The 22,501-nt window shown below is 36.8% G+C and overlaps 1 protein-coding gene across 5 annotated transcripts in view; it reads right to left on the bottom strand.

Annotated features, from left to right (window-relative positions):
- ANKRD31 (ankyrin repeat domain 31) overlaps window positions 1-22,501 on the bottom strand; it is a 133,992-nt gene that overhangs the window by 30,525 nt on the left and 80,966 nt on the right. For all 5 annotated transcript variants that reach the window (XM_041751877.1, XM_041751876.1, XM_041751875.1 and 2 more), the window contains 5 exons: window positions 21,317-21,454; window positions 20,306-20,448; window positions 15,089-15,251; window positions 13,296-13,411; window positions 3,098-3,185 (listed from right to left, as the gene is read on the bottom strand). In XM_041751877.1, the coding sequence (XP_041607811.1) occupies window positions 3,098-3,185; window positions 13,296-13,411; window positions 15,089-15,251; window positions 20,306-20,448; window positions 21,317-21,454 (648 nt within the window). The remainder of the gene's footprint in view (window positions 1-3,097; window positions 3,186-13,295; window positions 13,412-15,088; window positions 15,252-20,305; window positions 20,449-21,316; window positions 21,455-22,501) is intronic.

The following is a 22,501-nucleotide window of genomic DNA, read 5'->3' as shown; positions in this document are numbered from 1 at the left end:
AAGAGATTTCAAATGAATAACAGAGTTAAAATGCTTAGGAAAAAATAATGTATGAAATGTTCAAACTAAACATTCTTATGGTCGGTCATTTTATTTGAGGCACTAAAGATATCTGATATCAAAGTGAATGCAAGACATCTATAACAAAAACTCAAAGAGAAATGTACACAGTGGGATTCATTATTCTTAGATCCCTCAGGCAGATCAAAGATATGAAAGGATCAGAATACAGGGTGGTGAATTTATAAAAATACTTCGGAGAGCTATTGCTCAAATGGATGGGAATCTCATTCTGAGGAGCCAAGGTGAAAGGCGAGGAGATTTCTTTCCTTTATCTCAAGCCCAATGGGAGCAGCCTCTGAAGAGAGTAATAACTTTTTTTTGGTGACAATGGACTCACATACACTTCTTTCTTGAACATCTAGAGATTGAGACCCTGCAGAGCCAGCAAGACATTCAGACAGTTGGGGAAAGGGAAAGTTGCTCCTGTACTCAAAATTAACTATCCTCCCTTCTAATCACAGGTCCAAAGTGCCAGGATTCTGAGGACTTGGTGTGGAGGCCGCTCTGTGATCCTGACTATGATGGCTTTTCCCTGAAAGAAAGAGCCTGTGTAGGGTGAATTACCTAAAAAAAATTTAAAAATAAAATTAAAAAATAAAAAAAAGAGCGAGAGAGAGACTGAGAGGAGCCAGGGAAAGGAAAATGTATGCTGCCCTGCTACACTATAGGAGCCAGGTAGAAGTCTCAGAACAGCCTCAGAAAACTGCTCTGAAGAGACTAAGTTTTAGACATTTGCCAAAGATTGATGAAGTCAGTAACAGTCAGTATTGGGACACCTGGGTGGTTCAGTGGTTGGGCGTCTGCCTTTGGCTCAGGGTGTGATCCCAATTCAGGATGGAGTCCCATATCAGGCTCCATGTGGGGAGCCTGCTTCTCCCTCTGCCTGTGTCTCTGCTTCTCTCTTTTTGTGTCTCTCATGAATAAATAAATAAAATCTTTAAAAAAACAGTCAGTATTTAGTTACTAAACAAGAACTCAAGAGTCCCATTGCCTTATCTTTCTATCCTCCCTTAAAGAGGCAGTGAGACGAAAATAAAGGGATCCTGCTAGTCATTGTATTGGTCATAACATTAAATTACAAAGCATAGGCATGGGGAGGGGAGAAAAATTTATCATCTTAAAAGTATTAAAAGGAAAAAGGCTGATATTTTACTATACAGAACTTGAAAATATATATACTTAAGCATAAATTAACACATTACACATAAAAAGACAGTTAAGCTGAAAAACATATTTGCAGCGATTATGGCAGGAAAGGGGTCAATAGCTTGATCATATAAAATGGCTCCAATTTATTAATAGACAAACAGGAACAACTTCACAAAAGCAGGAAATAAAACTAGAGAAAAAATACCACTAATAATCAAAAAGGCAGGTGAATATATGAGGCATTCTAATCACACTTCTTATTACACTACTAAAATTAAATGAAAATACTGATGCTATTAGCAGTATAAAGGAAACAAACACTAATGTGTGTTGGTGAAAGTGTAAATTAGTATCTAATACCTTATAAAACAATTTACCAATACAAATTATCAGATTTTAAAATGTTTATAAATTTTTGACCCAGTAGTTACAATTCTGAAAGTGTAAATTAGTATCTAATACCTTATAAAACAATTTACCAATACAAATTTATCAGATTTTAAAATGTTTATAAATTTTTGACCCAGTAGTTACAATTCTGGTAATCCTTCCAAAGAAGATAATCCTACATTCAGAAAGGTATATGCTAAAGATTAGCAAAAAATTGGAAAAATGTAAATGTTCAACAAAAAGGGAAAAATGAATTCCTGGAACATTTATAGAACAGGATACTGTGCAAACCACTAAGAATAATGGGTATGGGGGAAAAATGTAAAATTGGCAAGTTTAGCACGATCCAAACTGTTTTTAATAATTTTATTGAGGTATAACTATGTAATTAAATTCTTAGAAAAAAATAAAGGAAACGTATACAACAAAATATTGTGGTGAGACAGGATGTAATTTTAGCACATTTTCTTCTTTATTATATTTTGAAGCACATTTATATATACCGTTTTAATAAAAAAATTATAAAATTTGAAATTCACCTTAGGTGTATAAGATATTGTAAATACTAAATAAAATATATGAATTATTCACATTTGCTTTATAGTATAAATTATTTTGTATTATTTTCCTCCAAACATAACATGTACCATGTGTTAGGCCAAGATGAAAGGTAGAATGGGTATAATTTAAAAGGAAATAATTTTTTAAAGACTATATACAGTATGAGCTAGGACAAGAGATGAATTAATAGTTGTATCCTGTTACATGAAAGACTGATGACATTCTTCAAGTTATTTTTTAGCTAACTACTTTAACATTCAGATCTGCATCTTTCAGGAGCTAATTTCTATCTGTAAATCATAACTCAAGAAAACACAACTGTGACCTACCAAAGATTTGCAAATATTCACTGACATTTTGAGAAATTCAGATTATTAGGTCAGGGATCAAAGTCAAGTTTACCATTTTGAACCACTAGTGTTTTTTTAAACAGGAAGATAGCTATCCACTAAGACATTTACTGGGTCTATCTGCTCATCTGAAAGGCACGAGGATTTGCCTTACTTGAGTCACAACGGTCTATTCCTTTTCTGATCTGTTTTTAAGGGTTACGATAGCTGGGTGAAACTGAGGAGCTAAGTAGTAACATAATCTCATCTCTAGTCACTATCTTATGCTTTTTTTCCACATCTTCATCTAAACTTATCACCAGTAGTAGCTTATCTCTGGCCGTGGTTCTGAGTGTCTCTCATATTACTCATGCATGTTATACCTTAAGTCTCGAAATATCTTGATTAACAATTACACTAACCACTGGTTTGCATAAATGACTTCTGATGCTCATTCCTGGTACTTTCTTATCACATAAAAAAAAAAAGGTTACTTTTCAGCCACTGTTAAGTAAGCTTTCATATAAGATATACCTTAAGAAGCTAAGGGAGCAATGACCTTGGATGTATGAAATAATCAAACTTGAGTATGGGTCCATATTTACCTGCATCTTCAGGGGTTCTTATTTCAAATTCTAGTAAATTTCCTTGTTTTTCTTCTATATCTTGTAGAATGGCACTGATGGCCTGATGCTATCAGATAAAAATATTAAAAACTTTATTATAAGAAGGTAGATATTTCTCTCTGATATGCAATTGTCAAATGTACAGTAAAAGTGCCAAAGAAAGTGCTGCTAAAATGCTCATTTCACTTTATGTTCAAAATGTATTCATGCTTTGTTTAAACTTAACTGTATATATGTTATGCGTTTGGGGAAACAAGTAAACTTAAATATTTTGATTTATGTTGCAGATCAACTCCTGGTAAATAGAATACAAGAGTAGCAACCATATAAAGAATCATAATTTCTTGGGGCACCTGGGTGGCTCAGTTGGTTAAGCTTCTGCCTCCTGTTCAGGTACTGATCCCAGGGTCCTGGGATCAAGCTGTGAGTCAGGCTCTCTGCTCAGCAGGGAGTCTGCTTTTCCCTTTCATTCTCCCTCTGTGCTCTCTCTCTCTCACATAAATAAATAAAATCTTTTTCAAAAACCAGAATTTCTCACTGACTTCTGTTATAATCATAGCTGTAGGTGAAAAAAGAACTCAGTACATAATATTTAAAGATCATATATATGCAATAAGTTCACTTTAAGGTGTTATGACCATCACTGCACACTATTAAAATCTCACACATAATCTTAAAAATACAAAACACTACTCTCTTAAAAATTTACAAATGGGATTTAAGTCCACCTCTCTATGCCCTTGTTGGTACTGACTGTCCTGCCTGGGATGTCTTCAATTTACTTTGCCCAGATCCATCCATCTCTTTGTTTTGAGAGATGTAATCATGGAATGGATTCTGGAACTAGACTGCTTGGGTGTGAATTCTGACTTTACCTCTTCCTAGCTGGGTGGCTATAGCATATTACTTGTTCTCTTCTTACCTGAATAGAGTAACACATCTAAAGTGCTTAGAACAGTGCCAGCACAAAGTAAGAGCTCAATAAGTATTGCTTATTATCATATAAAACCCATTTCCTATGAAACTTCTAACTAATTCATATTCATTTCTCCTCTCTCAGCATTACTTAAGAATTTCAGGAGTTCATAATATAGCATTTACATATATATATAAATTATATATAATATATATAATGTCTTACACATTGTATTTCTCCATCAAAATAAAAAAATCTTATAGGCAGGAGCATAACTTTTGTATTTGTGAATGGTTTCCACACCATGGGATATATAGCTGGTGCTCAGAAAATGAAAACTGATAGACTGACTCATATCATCTATTCTTTAATACATTCTCAATACATGTTCATTTTAAAAATGTGTTGGTCCTCAAAGCCTTCTAAAGTACATTGCCCTGAATTTTTACTTTGGCACCTACAAGGGACATGAAAAATGCACATAATAAAACCATCCAACTATGTGGAAAAGCTGTATCAATGCTGTCATTTATGAAATGCATCAGAGCAGAACTATAAAATATGACTATGCAAAACAAACAAAATAAAGTTTATCTCTTTTTTACACTGAATGGCTATAAAAGCAAACTAAAGGTCTGAACCTGAGCCCTGGCCAAGCCACTACCCAAAGGTCAGAAAAAAGAAAACATTTTTTGGTGCTGATTGTCCATTTTGCTTTGCTCTTATTGTGGATGCATTCAGTCTTGGTACCATGGGCATTAACCTTAAATTCCACACAAGCTTTACCTTCCACCATGAAGGGGCAGCATAACATAACCTTCCCTCCAAGATCCCCCTTCTTAGTCCTTATTTTGCTTGTTTATCTTTTTAAAAAAACAGCACCAAAAAACCTAACCTAGAATATATCTTTGGAACAAGTAGCTTTAGACAGTTTATATATGCTTACAGAAGGACTCACTATAATTTTATTCCAAATTTCTTATCTTTACTATGGCAGGATCCTTTGCCCCTGACATCTCTCTTACAATTCTGTACAATATAGCAGTGGTTAGAAGCACAAGCTCTGTAGCCAGACTGCCTGGCATTGCTTTAATTCTGGTATTGCTACTTAACAGAAATGTAATTTTAGATTAGGTTACTTAACTGTTTTTACTTTAGCTTTCTCAACTGTAATAAGGAAGATAATGAAAATCACAGAATGCTCCCAGAAGGGTTATTATGAGGACTAAATGAGTTAACATAAGGACTTAGAGGACAGTTTATCATATAATAAGTACTCAGTGAATGCCAACTATTAGCATTATTACTCCATGTACACAGGTATAGAGAAGGAGGCTGCCAATATGCTGTGATCTGAAGGTGTTACAAAGCAGCAGCAAACTACCATAGTTTGCATCTGGCCATAAAGTTACCCTACTCTCCAGTATGATTTGAAGTTTCCAACACTCAAAAGAAGTTTACATTTATAAAAGAGTAACTGTTAATGACTTTAAAGACTTTGTATTTCTTGAGTTTTCTTCCTATTCTAAAGTTGATTTTTTTCTTTTTTTAATTGTAGTTGACACATAATATTACATTAACTTCAGATGTACAACAGTAATTTGATGAGCTTATATGTTATGTTATGTTCACCACAAGTATAGCTACTATATTGCCACCAAACACCACTATTATAATATCACTGACTGTATTACTTACACTTATCTTTTATTCCTGTGACTTAATCATTTCATAACTGGAAACATACCTCTCACTCCCCTCACCCATTTTACTCATCCCTTTACCCAAAGTCCGTTTTCTATAGACTCCTGTATCTCCACACTTTTTCCAAAGCTTGGCATGTGAAATGATATACATTACTACTGAAACAAACACTCATATAGTCAATAACAACAGTAGTTTTTCCAAGATGTTCTCATCTTTACCTGAAAATATACCTTAAAGATACTTACGGTCAATATGGTGGGCTGAGCTAATATAGAACAACCTCTGCCCACTTCAAACACATGAAAATAGTAGACAAAATACAATAAACTTTTTTTTAAAAAAAAAGATTGTATGAGAGAGAGAGAGAGAGAGAGAGAGAGAGAGAGAGAGAGAATGAGTGGGGGAGGGTCAGAAGGAAAAGAAGACTTCCCGCTGAGCAGGGAGCCAGATGTAGAACTCAATCCCAGGACCCTGGGATCATGACCTGAGCCAAAGGCAAATGCTTAATCAACTGAGCCACCCAGGTGCTCCAACTTTAAATATACACACACAAAAATGGAAAATGAATGAAAAACTCCCTGATGTCATAAATGCTATTGGAGCTATTGGTGGCCCAATGGGAATTTGGAACAAATATGGTATGGGGGCTAGGTTTTTAATGCACACAAAGAAACAAGAGGAATAAAGGTAGTGCATAAAGGTAGTGACCTTTAGGTCAAATAAAGGTTAGAAAAACTCTACTTGCCACCATCCAAGGCTTTGGGTAGAAAATAAGAGACTCAAACCTATATCACAAATGTATGTAAGAACTACATTTATATAATTTGTGTGGCTCAGGAATCCAAACTGAGAAATTAGCATAAAAACTTGTGTGAAACTGATGAAATTCTAGGGCCCCAGCAGAGGCAAATGTTCAGCACAAAGCCTAAGCGCACCAAAATTCCCACAGTTATCAGTCTTCACTTAAATGAGATAACAATAAAAAATTAAAAACTACAAAAAGAATCATGTTATCATGAAAAAGAATCAGGAAGAGACTTTAAAATTCCTTTTAAAAATGTTTGGATTTTTAAAAATACTATCAATATTATAAGAGCAGAAAAATCTTTTTGTTATTTTATTCTTTCTTTAAAACAAAAATTTGAAAAGCAAACAGAATTTTTAGAAATAAAAAACAGTCATTTAAATTAAAGGCTCAATGTATGGGTTAAATAGATTAGAAATATTTGAGGAGTTAAATAATGAATTGGGAGAGAGGGATATTCCACGGAATGTAGTGTGGATGGGACGCCTGGGTGGCTCAGTGGCTGAGCATCCACCTTTGGCTCAGGTTGTGATCCTGGGGTACTGGGATCGAGTCCCACATCAGGCTCCCCAGAGGGAGCCTGCTTCTTCCTCTACCTATGTCTCTGCATTGCTCTGCCTTTCCCTCTGTGTCTCTCATGAAAAAGTGAATAAAATCTTTAAAAAAAAAAAAAACATAGCGTGGAGAGGCAGAGATGGAAAATATGAAGAAGATACTAAAAAACATGGAAACCGGTCTAACAGACATCTGAATAGAGGTTCTAAAACAGAAAAATACTGAATGGAGGAGGGGCAACTGTCAAAGGTATAAGGACAGAGAGAGTTCCTGAAATACAAATGAGAAATGTGCCTTCAGATTAAAGGAGCATTTCTAGGTCTGAGTATAATTAATAAAAATGCTCCACATTTAGATACAATTTAGTGAAACTGGAGTACATAAAAGCTCTAAGATTAAAAGACAGAGTATCTACAAGGGAATGACAATTAGATTGATGGCTGACTTTCTGTCCTTAACAACAGATACCAGGAAACAATGTAAACCATTTTTGAAGTGCTGAGGCAAACGCAATTTAGTTTGAATACCACTTAAAATGAAATATTTTTTTGATTAATAGTTCAGATTCAATGAATGACATGTCTTCTTGACAGTGACTAACAGAAAGCATATGAGAAAAGTCTAAACAACATAGGGTTTTTGGTGGTTTTTTTTAAGATTTTATTTATTTATTTATGAGAGACCCAGACAGAGGCAAAGACACAGGCAGAGGGAGAAGCAGGCTCCGTGCAGGAGCCTGATGCAGGACTCAATCCCAGGACCCCAGGATAACGACCTGAGCCAAAGGCAGATGCTCAACCAAAGAGCCACCCAGATGCCCCTCAACAGTCTTATTCAAAATAATATTTAATTGGGGATGCTACTTTCTTTCTTTTTTTTTTTTAATTTTTTATTTATTTATGATAGTCACAGAGAGAGAGAGAGAGAGGCAGAGACACAGGCGGAGGGAGAAGCAGGCTCCATGCACCGGGAGCCTGATGTGGGATTCGATCCCGGGTCTCCAGGATTGCGCCCTGGGCCAAAGGCAGGCGCCAAACCGCTGCGCCACCCAGGGATCCCCGGGGATGCTACTTTCTTAAGAAGTTAGTTTCTGGTAAGCTTTATGTTTTTCACAAGTTACACATACACGTCTTAACTGACATTTTTTTATTGAGAAATTACTATGTTATTTTTGTAAAAATTCACTTTTATATGAGGAGTTTCAAATGCAGCAACCACTATCACTATAAACCATGTGAGATTCCAGGTTGCCTAACCCCAGTTGCTTTCCTCTTTGCTGCCTGGGTTCCAGGGTTTTTTCTACCTACTATGCATCCTAGAACTTCTTTGGGGGAGTGGGTGGGTGAAGATACAATGTGATAGTGGCAGGCTCCATGGGAGAAGAAGTAACTAAAGAACATAACCAATAGAAAGGTCCCCCCCTAAAATCAATAAAAACCGTTCAATAACTCGACATTTAATAGTGAAGCTTGCAAATTCCAAAGATAAAGAGATGATCCTTAAAGCAGCAAGAGACAAGAAATCCCTGACTTTTATGGGGAGGAATATTAGGGTAACAGCAGACCTCTCCACAGAGACCTGGCAGGCCAGAAAGGGCTAGCAGGATATATTCAGGGTCCTAAATGAGAAGAACATGCAACCAAGAATACTCGCTTTATCCAGCAAGGCTCTCATTCAAACGCGAAGAAGAGATAAAGAGCTTCCAAGACAGGCAGGAACTGAAAGAATATGTGACCTCCAAACCAGATCTGCAAGAAATTTTAAGGGGGACTCTTAAAATTCCCCTTTAAGAAGAAGTTCAGTGGAACAATCCACAAAAACAAGGACTGAATAGATATCATGATGACACTAAACTCATATCTGTCAATAGTAACCCTGAACGTGAACGGGCTTAATGACCGCATCAAAAGGCGCAGGGTTTCAGACTGGATAAGAAAGCAGGACCCACCTATTTGCTGTCTATAAGAAACTCAATTTAGACAGAAGGACGCCTACAACCTGAAAATAAAAGGTTGGAGAACCATTTACCATTCAAATGGTCCTCAAAAGAAAGCAAGGGTAGCCATCCTTATATCAGATAAACTAAAATTTACCCCGAAGACTGTAGTGAGAGATGAACAGGGACACTATATCATACTTAAAGGATCTATCCCACAAGAGGACTTAACAATCCTCAATATATATGCCCCGAATGTGGGAGCTGCCAAATATTTAAACCAGTTAATAACCAAAGTGAAGAAATACTTAGATAATAAGACACTGATACTTGGTGACTTCAATCTAGCTCTTTCTACCCTCGATAGGTCTTCTAAGCACAACATCTCCAAAGAAACGAGAGCTTTAAATGATACACTGGACCAGATGGATTTCACAGATATCTACAGAATTTTACATCCAAATGCAACTGAATACACATTCTTCTCAAGAGCACATGGAACTTTCTCTGGAATAGACCACATACTGGGTCACAAATCGGGTCTGAACTGATACAAAAAGATTGGGATCGTCCCCTGCATATTCTCAGACCATAATGCCTTGAAATTAGAACTAAATCACAACAAGAAGTTTGGAAGGACCCCAAAAACGTGGAGGTTAAGGACCATCTTGCTAAAAGATGAAAGGGTCAACCAGGAAATTAACGAAGAATTAAAAAGATTCATGGAAACTAATGAGAAAAAAGATACAACCGTTCAAAATCTTTGGGATGCAGGAAAAGCAGTCCTAAGGGGGAAATGCATCTCAATACAAGCATCCATTCAAAAACTGGAAAGAACTCAAATTCAAAAGCTAACTGTACACATAAAGGAGCTAGAGAAAAAAACAGCAGATAGATCCTACACCCAGCAGAATAAGAGAGTTAATTACGATTCGAGCAGAACTCAATGAAATCGAGACCAGAAGAACTGTGGAATAGATCAACAAAACCAGGAGTTGGTTCTTTGAAAGAATTAATAAGATAGATAAACCATTAGCCAGCCTTATTAAAAAGAAAAGAGAGAAGACTCAAATTAATAAAATCATGAATGAGAAAGGAGAGATAACTACCAACACCAAGGAAATACAAATGATTTTAAAAACATATTATAAACAGCTATACGCCAATAAATTAGGCAATCTAGAAGAAATGGATGCATTCCTAGAAAGCCACAAACTACCAAAACTGGAACAGGAAGAAATAGAAACCCTGAACAGGCCAATAACCAGAGAGGAAATTGAAACAGTCATCAAAAACCTCCCAAGACACAAGAGTCCAGGGCCAGATGGCTTCCCAGGGGAATTCTATCAAACGTTTAAAGAAGAAATCATACCTATTTTACTAAAGCTGTTTGAAAAGACAGAAAGAGATGGAATACTTCCAAATTTGTTCTATGAGGCCAGCATCACCTTAATTCCAAAACCAGACAAAGACCCCACCAAAAAGGAGAATTACAGACCAATATCCCTGATGAACATGGATGCAAAAATTCTCAACAAGATACTAGCCAATAGGATCCAACAATACATTAAGAAAATTATTCACGATGACCAAGTAGGATTTATCCCTGGGACACAAGGCTGGTTCAACACTCGTAAAACAATCAATGTGATTCATCATATCAGCAAGAGAAAAACCAAGAACCATATGATCCTCTCATTAGATGCAGAGAAAGCAGTTGACAAAATACAGCAGCCATTCCTGTTCAAAACTCTTCTGAGTGTAGGGATAGAGGCAACATTCCTCAACATCTTAAAAGCAATCCACGAAAGCCCACAGCAAATATCATTCTCAATGGGGAAGCACTGGGAGCCTTTCCCCTAAGATCAGGAACAAGACAGGGATGTCCACTCTCACCACTGCTATTCAACATAGTACTGGAAGTCCTAGCCTCAGCAATCAGACAACAAAAAGACATTAAAGGCATTCAAATTGGCAAAGAAGAAGTCAAACTCTCCCTCTTCGCTGATAACATGATACTCTACATAGAAAACCCTAAAGCCTCCACCCCAAGATTGCTAGAACTCATACAGCAATTTGGTAATGTGACAGGATATAAAATCAATGCCCAGAAATCAATGGCATTTCTATACACTAACAATGAGACTGAAGAAAGAGAAATTAAGGAGTCAATCCCATTGACAATTGCACCCAAAAGCAGAAGATACCTAGGAATAAACCTAACCAAAGAGGTAAAGGATCTATACCCTCAAAACTATAGAACACTTCTGAAAGAAATTGAGGAGGACACAAAGAGATGGAAAAATATTCCATGCTCATGGATTGGCAGAATTAATATTGTGAAAATGTCAATGTTACCCAGGGCAATTTACACATTTAATGCAATCCCTATCAAAATACCATTGACTTTCTTCAGAGAGTTGGAACAAATTATTTTAAGATTTGTGTGGAATCAGAAAAGGCTCCGAATAGCCAGGGGAATTTGAAAAGAGAAAACCATAGCTGGGGGCATCACAATGCCAGATTTCAGGTTGTACTACAAAGCTGTGGTCACCAAGACAGTGTGGTACTGGCACAAAAACAGACACATAGATCAATGGAACAGAATAGAGAACCCAGAAGTGGACCCTGAACTTTATGGTCAACTAATAATCGATAAACGAGGCAAGACTATCCACTGGAAGAAAGACAGTCTCTTCAATAAATGGTGCTGGGAAAATTGGACATCCACATGCAGAAGAATGAAACTAGACCACTCTCTTTCACCATACACAAAGATAAACTCAAAATGGATGAAAGATCTAAATGTGAGACAAGATTCCCTCAAAATCCTAGAGGAGAACACAGGCAACACCCTTTTTGAACTTGGCCACAGTAAATTCTTGCAAGATACATCCACGAAGGCAAAAGAAACAAAAGCAAAAATGAACTATTGGGACATCTCAAGATAAGAAGCTTTTGCACAGCAAAGAATACAGTCAACAAAACTAAAGGACAACCTACAGAATGGGAGAAGATATTTGCAAATGACGTATCAGATAAAGGGCTAGTTTCCAAGATCTATAAAGAACTTATTAAACTCAACACCAAAGAAACAAACAATCCAATCATGAAATGGGCAAAAGACATGAAGAGAAATCTCACAGAGGAAGACATAGACATGGCCAACATGCACATGAGAAAATGCTCTGCATCACTTGCCATCAGGGAAATACAAATCAAAACCACAATGAGATACCACCTCATACCAGTCAGAATGGGGAAAATTAACAAGGCAGGAAACCACAAATGTTGGAGAAGGATGCAGAGAAAAGGGAACCCTCTTACACTGTTGGTGGGAATGTGAACTGGTACAGCCACTCTGGAAAACTGTGTGGAGGTTCCTCAAAGAGTTAAAAATAGACCTGCCCTACACCCCAGCAATTGCACTGTTGGGGATTTACCCCAAAGATTCAGATGCAATGAAACGCTGGGACACCTCCCCCCGATGTTTCTAGCAGCAATGTCCACAATAGCCAAACTGTGGAAGGAGCCTTGGTGTCCATCGAAAGATGAATGGATAAAGAAGATGTGGTTTATGTATACAATGGAATATTACTCAGCCATTAGAAAAGACAAATACCCACCATTTGCTTCAACGTGGATGGAACCTAGGTTATTATGCTGAGTAAAATAAGTCAATCGGTAAGGACAAACAGTGTATGTTCTCATTCATTTGGGGAATATAAATAATAGTGAAAGGGAATATAAGGGAAGGGAGAAGAAATGTGTGGGAAATATCAGAAAGGGAGACAGAACATAAAGACTCCTAACTCTGGGAAACAAACTAGGGGTGGTGGAAGGGAAGGAGGGCGGGGGTTGGGGGTGAATGGGTGACGGGCACTGAGGGGGCACTTGACAGGATGAGCACTGGATGAGCACCAACAACATTCTGTATGTTGGTAAACTGAACACCAATAAAAAAATAATTTATTAAAAAAAATAAATGCTGATGGAGAGAATGTAAAAAAAAAAAAAGAACATAACCTCGTTTTAAAGAATAGCAGCTAATTCATAGTTCTGTATTCAATGCAGATAAGTGAGTCAATTACATGACATATTTTCTTGGCTCATTAAGTATATTATTTTCTTGTTACAAAAAATATTTCAACCTGTGTGTCCTTAAAATGGAAAGAGTATCAGCAATAACCAATGGCTAGCTGGCCCAAAGAATGATACTATCTAAAGCGAAAAATGAAAGGATTTCAACTTCACTCACCACAGGATAGCCTTCTCTTCTTTTTTCTCTTTGTGAAAGAGAAGGTGGATCAACAGTGTTGCAGTCATCACAAAAACACCACTTATGCCTTTTTGGTTGGACAGCAGGAATTTTGACTTTAAGAATTAAAATTAGAAAATACAATAATGTAGCTTCATCTTACCAATTTTAATGGTGACAAGAATAGAAGGAATACATTAAGTCTACAATTATTATATCTTAATGTTCAGCATCTCATTATTATTACTATCAACTGACTGATTACAGCTAACATTTACCAAAAACTTATCACACATTGAATGTCAAACTCTTTTCCTTATTTAATCTTATTTAATCTTCATATAAGCCTTGTAAGATAGGTAGTTTATTCTATCCATTTTACAGAAGAGTAGAATGAAGCTTAGGGGGATTTGGGAAGTTTCCTTCAAGTCACATAGCAGTACTGAAACCAGATCTGATTCCAAAATCCATGCTCTTAATCATTATGCCTACAATTCATTGTCTCTCATCCTTTTCCCATTCTGGGTTCCCTTTCTTCATATAAGTATTGTACCCTACATCCCTCATCCCTTTAGGGTACCTGACCAAGGAAATGTATACACAAGAAACAACAGACAGGTGGGAATAGATATATAGCACTTCACAACACAGTGCCCAATAATTCCAAATATGGCTGTGGAGAGGGAGAAAGACATTGCTGGGGCTCTAAGAAAGGCCCTGACCGTATAAACATACTATATAGTAGCACACAATGAAAAGAGGAACCTTGTATCAGTCTAGACTTTGACCTACATGTGCTCTAACTCACTAGTAATATATGAGACAGTGATTATCTTTAGCTCTGACCAATAATATCAGTAACATAATTCTTCTCTTGAAAAACAACTGGTAAGGATAGTGGTAGGCTAGGGGAAAACCGTGTAATGGAGATTCTTTCCCCAATTATTCCACCTCATAGGGAGAAGGAGCAGGTATGTTCCCGGGTTTCTCTTATGAGTCAAGGCTCATGCAGAAAAGAACAGAAAAGGAAGAACAACTCACTCTCCTCAACACTTAATAAATTGTGTTTAACTGTTTTCTGGTCGACCTTCCCACAAGACTCGAAGTTCCTCATGGGCAAGTACCTAGTTTGCTTGGCAGGTGCTTAACAAATGTGTTTTCTATATTAGTGTTCACAACATGCTTATTTCTTATAGATAGTTCACTATATTATTTAAATGCAAACTATTTTTAAAAAATGGTTCATAAAATTTTGCCCTGCTATAAATTACCTTGAAATATTTTTATACTCTATTTACACATACACATATAACTATATTTGCTTATTAACAAATTCATATTCTAGCATCAAAACGTTAGATTATTGAAAAGTTGGCATCGGTCCAACTTTCACATACGCCACTATAAATTTTGAAGTAACGGAATCTTAATTGCAAAGACTTTCGTATAATATCAACCTTTTCTGGCCTTACTAACAGTAAGCCAATATGTGTGGTTTCAGTTAAATCTCTATCACAGGCTCAATGGTAAAGATTAATAATTGTTTAATGAACAATATGGGCTCCATTTCAACATGTAATTCCAATCCAATAGGATCATATGGTATATAAATTAAACCATGTTTGGAAATGCTAAGTTCCAAAAATAAATAATGCTTTTCAAAAGTTTAGTAAGCACACAAAACATTTACCCCAGTTATGAAACAATTTACACTACAAATCTGAAGATTTATTTTTCTAAGCAGAGGTATGTATATACTTGTATAAGATAGCAAGCAATACTGACATACATACCAGTGACTGTAGCATTACTTTCATTTCTATTATCAGTCTCAATTGCACCAAAAGATATCAGTAGCTCTTTCATTTTTTCATTATCTGCTTCATCCAAAGCAGTTTTCTGTTTTTGATTCTTTTGATTTGGGTTTGCTCCATGTGGTAGTAGAATCTCAGCTACCTACAAGGTATTTTTCCAAAGTTATCCCTACAGACACCTAAGATCAATAATTTCTGCTTTCATTATAATACACCACTATTAAAAGTTATCAAAGTATTAAAAGTTATCAAAAGAAGTTTCAAATGCTAGCCAAGAAAATTTTTTATTAAATTTGATATGAAAGCTATAAAATAATTTAATGATTTGGCCTGACCTGTCCTCAAGAAGAACCAAACAATGACATGAAAATACCAGAGATGCTGCCTTCACTGCAGTTAAGAAGCACACACAGGTAGAATGATATACAAGACTGACTCTATCTCTTTAACAGAGCCCTTTGTCCTTTCCCTCAACCTGCATCACTATATTTTAGGTATGTTACTTGTTCAAGAAGTTTAATGAGCTAGCTTGAAAATCCAATGACCCTTCTAATAGTATCTGAATAGATTTGTTATGTGTCCTAAATAAGTGAATTATATGCACAGAATCCTAAAGATAAAAGGAAATTTAGAAATAGTCTACTCCAACCTGATCATCTTACAGAAGAGGAAACTGAGGTCAAAGAGGTTGTAACATTGGGTGGGGGATGGTTTCTAACATAAATAAGGTTTCTCTTAATAACTCAAAGCTGTTATATATTGGGAGTTTGTAAACGATCAAAGTTAAAAATGTTACTAATTAGCTATGGTATAAGTCAACTAGTGAAAAACAGCCAATGATTCCATCTGTGTGAGTCAAGTAAGGGACTCAAATCACTGAAAAACTGGAGTAGAAAAACATGGTCAGGATTTTGTTTAAAATAGAGATATGCTCTGTGTTAGTGGCTTATCTTTTCTCCTTATGTCCAGGTATGGAGAAGCAGAGAAATTTAGGAGTAAATGGGCCAATGAAGATGATAAGGATAGCCCCTCATTTATCCCATCAGCCCAGAGTTCGCACAAGAGAAATTAGCTTAAGAGAAAATATGTTTGTTTTAAAATCAAGCATACAAAACTCATTCCTGCTACCTACTAGCTATGTCCTTGAGCAAGTTATTTACCATTTGAACCTCATTTTTATCACCTATAAGAACTAAATGTGAGCCTCTGTCAAATACCATATTCATAATGGATTCTTTTTTTAATAAATTTATTTTTTATTGGTGTTCAATTTGTCAACATACAGAATAACACCCAGTGCTCATCCCGTCAAGTGCCCGCCACCCAGTCACCCCCACCTCCCGCCGACCTCCCCTTCCACCACCCCTAATGGATTCTTTTTTTTCCCCCTAATGGATTCTTAATGAAAGTCCCCTAAGCCCCCTTTTTCTCTAGAGGAGTAAAAAGACCAACTTAAGTAATGAGGGACAGTGGATAATAAATAGCATATGAAGAAAGTCTCCTACAAAGATTTTTGATAAAAACTTAGTGAAGTCTGAGTAAAGGTATTTTGTTTTGTTTTTTAAAAGAGGGAGTGAGTGGGCAGCAGGGGTGGCTCAGCAGTTTGGTGCCGCCTTCAGCCCAGGGTGTGATCCTGGAGACCCTGGACTAAGTCCCACATCAGGCTCCCTGCAAGGAGCCTGCTTCTCCCTCTGCCTGTGTCTCTGCCTCTCTCTCTCTCTCTCTCTCTCTCTCTCTCTCTCTCTGGTCTCTCACGAATAAATAAATAAAATCTTTAAAAAATAAAAAGAGGGGGTGAGCAGTACCTCATTAATCCAGGAGTTTCTAAGCCTGAGTTATCAGTAAAGTCACCTGTGGAATTATTTAAAAATACAGATTCCTTATACTCTCTTTCCATTACTATATATTTGGGAGGGAGAAAGGTAGTTTTTTTGTTGTTGTTCTTTAACAAAGGAAGCTTTTCTGGACTTAAAAATTACACCATATTAATAATGACTATTTTGTGTGTTAAGATGAGGCCTTCCTACAGGAAGGCTTTGACCTTTAATGTGTTAACATGGACTCATTTAATATATTAGTTTGGAAGACACAGAGAACTCAGCTCAGATGGAGTAGGACCCTGAACAGCTGTTTCCATAAGGCTCATGCATAGACAAAAGTGTAAGAGAATAGCAACAGCACAAAAAGGCACTTAGCAGGCAAGGCGAAAGCTATAGTTGGGAGAGAGTTCCAGGTAACATGATGGGGTAGACCTAAGGAACAAAGAACATGACAAAAATTAGGTGACCAAGAAGAAGGCCCCTTGCCTTTTTTTATATATATATAATCAGCTTTACTGCAGTAATCACTACTATAACCATGACTCAGAAACATTCCATCATTATAAAAAAAATCCATATATTTCCATTTCAAAACCAAAGACCCCACCAAAAAGGAGAATTATAGATCAATATCCCTGATGAACTCAGATGCAAAAATTCTCAACAAGAAACTAGCCAATAGGATCCAACAATACATTAAGAAGATTATTCACCATGACCAAGTGGGATTTATCCCCGGGATGCAAGGCTGGTTCAACATGAGAAGCAATCAACATGAGAGATCACATCAACAAGAGAAAAAACAAGAACCATATGATCCTCTCAATAGATGCAGAGAAAGTATTTGACAAAATACAGCATCCATGCCTGATCAAAACTCTTCAGAGTGTAGGGATAGAGGGAACATTCCTCAACATCTTAAAAGCCATCTACGAAAAGCCCACAGCAAATATCATTCTCAAAGGGGAAGCACTGGGAGCCTTTCCCTTAAGATCAGGAACACAACAGGGATGTCCACTCTCACCACTGCTATTCAACCTAGTACTAGAAGTCCTAGCCCTAGCAGTCAGACAACAAAAGGAAATAGAAGGCATTCAAATTGGCAAAAAAGAAGTCAAACTCTCCCTCTTCGCAGATGACATGATAGTGTACATAGAAAACCCAAAAGACGGCACTCCAAGATTGCTAGAACTCATACAGCAATTCGGCAGTGTGGCAGGATACAAAATCAATGCCCAGAAATCAGTGGCATTTCTATACACTAACAATGAGACTGAAGAAAGAGAAATGAAGGAGCAAATCCCATTGACAATTTCACCCAAAAGCATAAGATACCTAGGAATAAACCTAACCAAAGATGTAAATGATCTATACCCTAAAAACTACAGAACACTTCTTAAAGAAATTGAGGAAGAAACAAAGCGATGGAAAAATATTCCATGCTCCGGCAGCCCCGGTGGCAAAGCGGTTTAGCGCTGCTTGCAGCCCGGGGTGTGATCCTGGAGACCCAGGATCGAGTCCCGCATTGGGCTCCCTGCATGGAGCCTGCTTCTCCTTCTGCCTGTGTCTCTGCCTCTCTCTCTCTGTGTCTCTCATGAATAAATAAATAAAATATTTAAAAAAATATTCCAGGCTCATGGATTGGAAGAATTAATATTGTGAAAATGTCAATGTTACCAAGGGCAATTTACACATTTAATGCAATCCCTATCAAAATACCATGACTTTCTTTAGAGACTTGTAACAAATAAGATTTGTATGGAATCAGAAAAGACCCCGAATAGCCAGGGGAATACTTTTTTTTAAATAATAAATTTATTTTTTATTGGTGTTCAATTTGCCAACATACAGAATAACACCCAGTGCTCATCCCGTCAAGTGCCCCCCTCAGTGCCCGTCACCCATTCACCCCCATTCCCCACCCGCCTCCCCTTCCACCACCCCTAGTTCATTTCCCAGAGTTAGGAGTCTTTATGTTCTGTCTCCCTTTCTGATATTTCCTACCCATTTCTTCTCCCTTTCCTTCTATTCATAGCCAGGGGAATACTGAAAAAGAAAACCAGAGCCAGGGGCATCACAATGCTGGATTTCAGGTTGTACTATAAAGCTGTGATCATCAAGACAGTGTGGTACTGGCATAAAAACAGACACATTGATCAATGGGACAGAATAGAGAACCCAGAAATGGGCCCTCAACTCTATGGCCAACTGATATTTGACAAAGCAGGAAAGACTATCCACTGGAAAAAGGACAGTCTCTTCAATAAATGGTGCTGGGAATATTGGACCGCCATGCGCAGAAGAATGAAACTAGATCATTCTCTTACACCAGACACAAAGATAAACTCAAATGGATGAAAGATCTAAATGTGATATAAGAATCCATCAAAATCCTAGAGGAGAACACAGGAAACAGCCTTCTTGACCTTGGCCACAGCAACGTCTTGCAAGATACATCCATGAAGGCAAGGGAAACAAAAGCAAAAATGAACTATTGGGGCTTAATCAAGATAAAAAGCTTCTGCACAGCAAAAGAAACAGTCAACAAAACTAAAAGACAACCTACAGAATGGGAGAAGATATTTGCAAACAACATATCAGATAAAGGGCTTGTATTCAAAACCTATGAAAAACTTATTAAACTCAACAGCAAAGAAACAAAAAATCCAATCATGAAATGGGCAAAAGACATGAACAGACATTTCACCAAAGACATACACATGGCCAACAGCACATGAGAAAATGTTCCAAACACCAATAAAAAAGGAAATTTATAATAAAAAAAGAGAAAATGTTCCGCATCATTTGCCGTCAGCAAAATATAAATCAAAAACACAATGAGAAAACAAATGAAAAAACTCTGGATGATAGCCCACTCATCTGGTATTACTATTAGTATTATTATTTTTTAAGTAGGCTCCATAACCAGGATGGAGCCCAGTCTAGGGCTTGAACTCATGACCCTGAGATCAAGACCTGAGCTGAGATCAAGCGTGCGACATTTAACGGTAGAGCCACTCAGGTGCCCCTTTCTGATATTCTTCTTCTTCTTTTTTTTTAAGATTTTATTTATTTATTTATTTATTCATTCATTCATTCATTCATTCATTCATTCATAAGAGACACACACAGAGAGAGGCAGAGACACAGGCAGAGGGAGAAGCAGGCTCCATGCAGGGAGCCTGATGTGGGACTTGATCCTGGGACTCCGGGATCATGACTTGAGCCCACCTGAGCCGAAGGCAGAGAAGCTTAACTACTGAGCCACCCAGGCATCCTGAGGAATCACTTTAATGCTCAATTTAAAATATCTTCATTTTCTTCACTTGTTTCTCTAAGAAAAAGTAATAGGAACCCAATCTGATGTGCATTGTACCTTTAAATGATTGTTGGCAGCAGCATCATGTAAGGGAAGAATCCCATCTAGTTTTCCACAATTAACATTAGCACCAGCTTTTAACAACTCTACAATTTTATCATTAGATCTCTTAGTAGATGCCTTATGAAGTGGTGTCCAACCTAAAAAAGGAAAAAAGAACAAAACAAGCTGCTGCTTACAAACCAACATTCATTTAGTATCTTCATTATTAAGGTAATTTGCACTATTGCAATGAGTACCTATATTGATTCAAATATATATACTAAGTATTTACAAGAAATAATATTGAAAACCATGGCCCTAAAATGTTTCAATTTTTAAAACAAACCAATCTCATCAAAAAGATTGGTTGATCCAAGTGCCAACATAGAAGACTCACAGAACATAAAATATAATGGGACTAGAGTAAATAAAAATCATGTCAATTTGCTTCATCTTAGATATTAAAATAGAGTAAGATCAAGTCTGCCTTCCCTATCTGTATCACTGCATTGTCACATATCTCTTCAAAATGACATACAATGCCTGAAATCAATATTTGAGATTTTCCCTCTGTTAAGACCTCACACATGACTTTCTCGTGCTTGAGCAAAATATTAGAAGATGAATTTAAAAATGGAGGCTGAAAATAAAAATAAGGAAAGAGACAACAAATAGTGTAAAGAGAGGAGAAAGAGAGGGAACAGGGAACTGGAAAAAAACTGACATTTTCTCCAAAGCGAGAGAATAGTATTAAGATCTCCAAGGAAAAGACCTAAATAAAGCTCTCCTTACTCTCCAATATGTATACTCCCTCTGAATGCTCCCACATGTAAGTTAAAAACTATTTCAGAGGAGGTTATTTTAGCAATTGGTGAAAACCAAGATGAACTTAACTATTAATTAAATGATATATTATTAAGACAGTTCAAAGTTAGAAGCCAGGATCAAAACTGGGGTAGGGTGGATGAAATGTGGATTTCAGGGAGTTCAAGTTATAAACACAATGAAAATTTCAAGAATCCAAACCTGCATTGTCTTTTAGATTCACATCTGCTCCAGATTCTATTGGAGCCTTCACCAGAGACAAAGTTCCTCTTCTGGCAGCCAAATGAAGCCGGCTCTCCCCTCTGGAACGCCTCTTATTGATCCCAGCTGTCTTCATTTCTGTAAATTTGCCAAGCAAAACTGAGACTACTATTCTGCTAAATGCTGATCATTACAAAGGAGCTTAGAAAATACACAGCAGCTTCCTCAAAATATCTTAAGTAGGATGCACTATACAAAACATACATCAACATCATTATTGCTATTGCTGTTTTAAAATACAACTTGTGAGGGACACCTGGGTGGCTCAGCGGTTGAGTGTCTGCCTTCTGCTCAGGGTGTAATCCCTGGATCTGGGATCGAGTCCCCCATTGGGCTCCTTTCATGGAGCCTGCTTCTCCTCTCTTCCTGTGTCTCTGCTTCTCTCTGTGTGTGTGTGTCTCTCATGAATAAATAAATCTTTAAAAATATATATATAACTTGTGAAGGAATTGCAGAGCATTTAAGCACATTACTTTGAATTCATTCTAACAGCTGCTTAGTCACTCTATCATAAGTTTGATTAAAACAAACTTGCTTCAATTTTACCTTCATTTAACTCTTAATAGTCCTTTAACAATGGATAAAACTTTTCTTAAACCAAACTGTGATTTTATAAAACTCTTCTTTATAGCTCTTATCTATGTCAATATGTGTATTTCTGAACACAAAAGACACCAAAAACCGAACCAAGGCCCATTACATTCTTTCTTTCATAAATCATGCAGTACACAACATCATTATCCAAAGATTCTTTAAAAAATCTTTTCCTTGAACCACAACTTAGAGAGAATTAAGTTGGATCTAAAAAAAAAAAAAAGGACCATGTTTTCCCCTCAATTTCTTTCCCAAACCATGCTAAAATGATAGTAAAGGATTTTTTTTTAACAGCATAAAAAAAAATAGAAGAGGACACAGAGAGGACAAAGACTTCAATAACTTTTTGGGAACTGGAAAATCACTAATGAATAAGAGTTAACTGCCTTGATAAAGTAGAGGAAATGCCTCAACCCAAATTCCTGCAAAAATAATTAGAGAGGAAGAAGATCTCCCTGTATCCAGCACCTGGGGGTATCAAGCATGGTGAAAGGCAGTGTGCATGGAACTGGGTAAAAATATGGAGATTGA

Source organism: Vulpes lagopus, chromosome 4 (genome assembly GCF_018345385.1).
Source record: "Vulpes lagopus strain Blue_001 chromosome 4, ASM1834538v1, whole genome shotgun sequence".
NCBI lineage: Eukaryota > Metazoa > Chordata > Mammalia > Carnivora > Canidae > Vulpes > Vulpes lagopus.
The sequence above is the reverse complement of the archived record's forward strand: the minus strand, read 5'-3'. Positions and strand labels throughout refer to the sequence as shown.